The sequence below is a fragment of the Teleopsis dalmanni genome, unplaced genomic scaffold (genome assembly GCF_002237135.1).
Source record: "Teleopsis dalmanni isolate 2A unplaced genomic scaffold, ASM223713v2 unscaffolded_contig_0700, whole genome shotgun sequence".
Classification (NCBI taxonomy): Eukaryota; Metazoa; Arthropoda; class Insecta; order Diptera; family Diopsidae; genus Teleopsis; species Teleopsis dalmanni.
The window spans coordinates 7,259-10,325 of NW_024032082.1; the positions used below are offsets into that span (position 1 = coordinate 7,259).

The window sequence follows — 3,067 nt, forward strand, 5'->3', positions numbered from 1 at the left end:
GTTTGTTATTAAAAAATTGTTGTTTCGACTGGTCACCACGTTAGCCCTATTTTACACCGCAAACCCTTTTTTTCTAGGAATTTGAAAGATTCTAAAAATATTTCTGAATTGTTGAAAGGTTTATATTAACAGGTCAAAGACACTAGACGAACTTGAAGGCAACATTCGCCAGGAAATAACTGCTATAGTGGGTCATACATTAGAAAATGCGATTGAAAATTTCAAGAAATCGGTATATTACGTCATTCTAAGGGTAGCCACTTACGCGATATATTTTTTAAAATGAGATGTATATAAATCTCCTTAAACCAAATTAAATGATTGGATTAAGAGTATTTGTAAGTTTTTTTTTTAATAATTTTTAATTGGTGTGAATCAGTCTTTTTTCACCTATTATAAATTCATGTTTTTTCTTGTTAAATAAATTTGATCAATTTAAATTTATATCTATATCATATAATGTATAATATTGATATTAACCTAACTTGATGTATTATAGTCGCGGTGCTCCGCTCTGTCTCAAGTCGGTACCCTGTTTATTTTTCTATTCTATTATATTCTAACCAAACCTAAATATTACCCACCCAACCTAAATATTAGATGGGTCTATCTTATATAGCCAACTCTGTATATAACGGACTTATGACATTCTTTATGACGTTCTTATACAGATTTAGACTTGCTAGATGGCGTGTCTAGTAGTTGCAGATTTTATGTATATAATACATTTTAATCTTAAACCTCAAATTCTTAAATATGAAGCTATGTTGGTATACAGTGTAGTGCACAAAATTAGACGCAAGTTACTGCTAACTGATGTTACCAAAAACTCCCGACAAATCATGATGGCTAGGAAAGAGTAGTCGTGTCTTTCATAGAGATTTATAGAGACTCTATGTCAATTAAATTTTTTCAAGTGGATTGACAAATCAATGATACCGAAACTTACCGCTTTGGCGTACGCCTTTCCAATTCCATCGGTGGCGCCCGTGACAACTGCAATTAAGAAATTAAACTTTACTATCAGGTTCAGGTAACAGAATACATTTATTATACAATTTTTTTATTAAAATACAAACAAATGAAAAATGTTTCTATCGACACTGCTTATCACTTATCACAACGTAAACAATAACAACAACAACAACACGAGGCACATTTTTATAATAATTAGTCACAAACGAAATGTCGAAAGTAATTCGATTTGTCACTTACCAGCCCAATCTCCCAGCCGGCGTAAATCGACCTTTGGCCCGAATAAAGTGGGGCCAAAGACGTTCAAATACAGCCATGGCAGAACTCTGCGTGCGATTTGTGCGCAGACAAGGCCCACACAAATGCTGCCCAAAATGCAAGTTCCCAAAGCCATGTTTCCTTTTGTACGTCGAATTTTCGCTGCTTTAAGAACTTTTCCGGAAAGAATTAATTTAATTCACAATTAAAATTTAAAAAGAATTTAATTAAATTATTAATCAAAATTTTCGCTATTCGCCGAGAAACACAAAATCACAAAATCAATATTTCACCGCTGCTTTCTGGCGTTGAGTTGCTGATAAACTAAAAATGCTTTCCGTGCGCATTTCGCTCGTCACTCGGTTTACAGTTAATGCTTTTCATTTATTTTATTTGGGATATTTTTCTATTTCTTGTGCTGTATGTTTAAGTGTGTGTGTGTATGTGTGTGAGTTTCATATGCGAAGCACATATCAGCCGGCACAGTTCGTATTTTGACATATTTTGCTGTGTTTGCTTTGTTGTTGCTCTTCCTCAATTACTCAATGAACTTCACATGTAAATTGTTGTTTCTTTTTTGTTTTTCTGCTTTTTTTATTGTGCATAAATTCTCCCGTTTTTTTGTATTTTATGTATTCTTTGTATGCTTTCAATCAGTTTCTAAGCATAAGCAATAGCAAAACACGCCAGCAACCCCTTGTGACGTAATTTTCCTATAAAATTATTTTAAGGCAACAACAGGCACAACTCGCAATATGTGATAGCATGCATATGTTAATTTATAGGAAACCGACAGTTTTGCGGTCATTGAAAAATAATATGTGTGCATTGTATATTTAAAAATTTATATAGAGAAAATGTTTAAAACTTCTTTTTTATAAGATAGATTATATGTAATGAATATAATGCTTAGTTTCCTGATGATGACTTCAGACTAAAGTCGAAATATCGAAAAATAAAAATTATTGCAAAATCAAATTGTGATTTCTTTTTTCTTAATTTCTATTTATATTTTTAACAACAATATAAAAAAAAAAGATTTGACCAATTACCTTGAAAAAAAAAACTTCAATAATAAATAAATATATATTCTATACAAAGGTTCTGAACAGTAGTGTATTGTAATAACAAAATTTTTATTTATTTTTAATTAATTGAATATTCGGCTGCCCGTACAGCTGTTTCGAGTACTTCCAAATATTCATCATCATTGGTTGTTGTTTTATATAAATTATATATAATAATTAATATAAAATAAAATAATATAATTTTATAATAACATATATCATGTAAAAATAAGATATAAACAATAATTTTACATTTTACAATTTTACGTACAGCTGTTTCGAGTATTTCCAAATATTCATCATCATTGGTTGTTGTTTTATATAAATTATATATAATAATTAATATAAAATAAAATAATATAATTTTATAATAACATATATCATGTAAAAATAAGTTATAAACAATAATTTTAAACGATCGTTAATATATAATAAAAGATTTGTTATTGTTCTATAAAATTTGAAAATTATATTTCAACACAATGTGCCAAAATGCTTATAGGAGTAGGTAGAAAAAAGAATGTCAGTTACCCTGAGTCTTAGCTAAATAGAAAACAACAAAGAGGGTTACCCTGAATCTTAACCCTATAGTTCCCTATTATTTGTTTTGTTTAATAAAACCACTGAAAATAGTTTTAAAGTAAATAAGCAGTATTTGTTGCAAAAAAGTTTGTAAATTGAATTTAGCATCATATATTTAATATTTAGAGTTTTGCAAAATATTATCACGTATAGTGTAATTGTAATGATTATTGACACTATCACAG

At 29.1% G+C, this 3,067-nt stretch overlaps 1 protein-coding gene across 1 annotated transcript; it reads right to left on the reverse strand.

Moving 5' to 3' along the window:
• Positions 1-949: 949 nt before the first annotated feature.
• On the reverse strand, positions 950-1,783 carry LOC119663651 (very-long-chain 3-oxooacyl-coA reductase let-767-like; the record flags this gene model as incomplete). Its single annotated transcript, XM_038073262.1, has 2 exons — positions 1,216-1,783; positions 950-996 (listed from the first exon to the last, which is right to left on the reverse strand). Coding segments are annotated over exons 1-2 (201 nt in total), but the record flags the coding sequence as incomplete, so codon positions are not given.
• Positions 1,784-3,067: the final 1,284 nt, after the last annotated feature.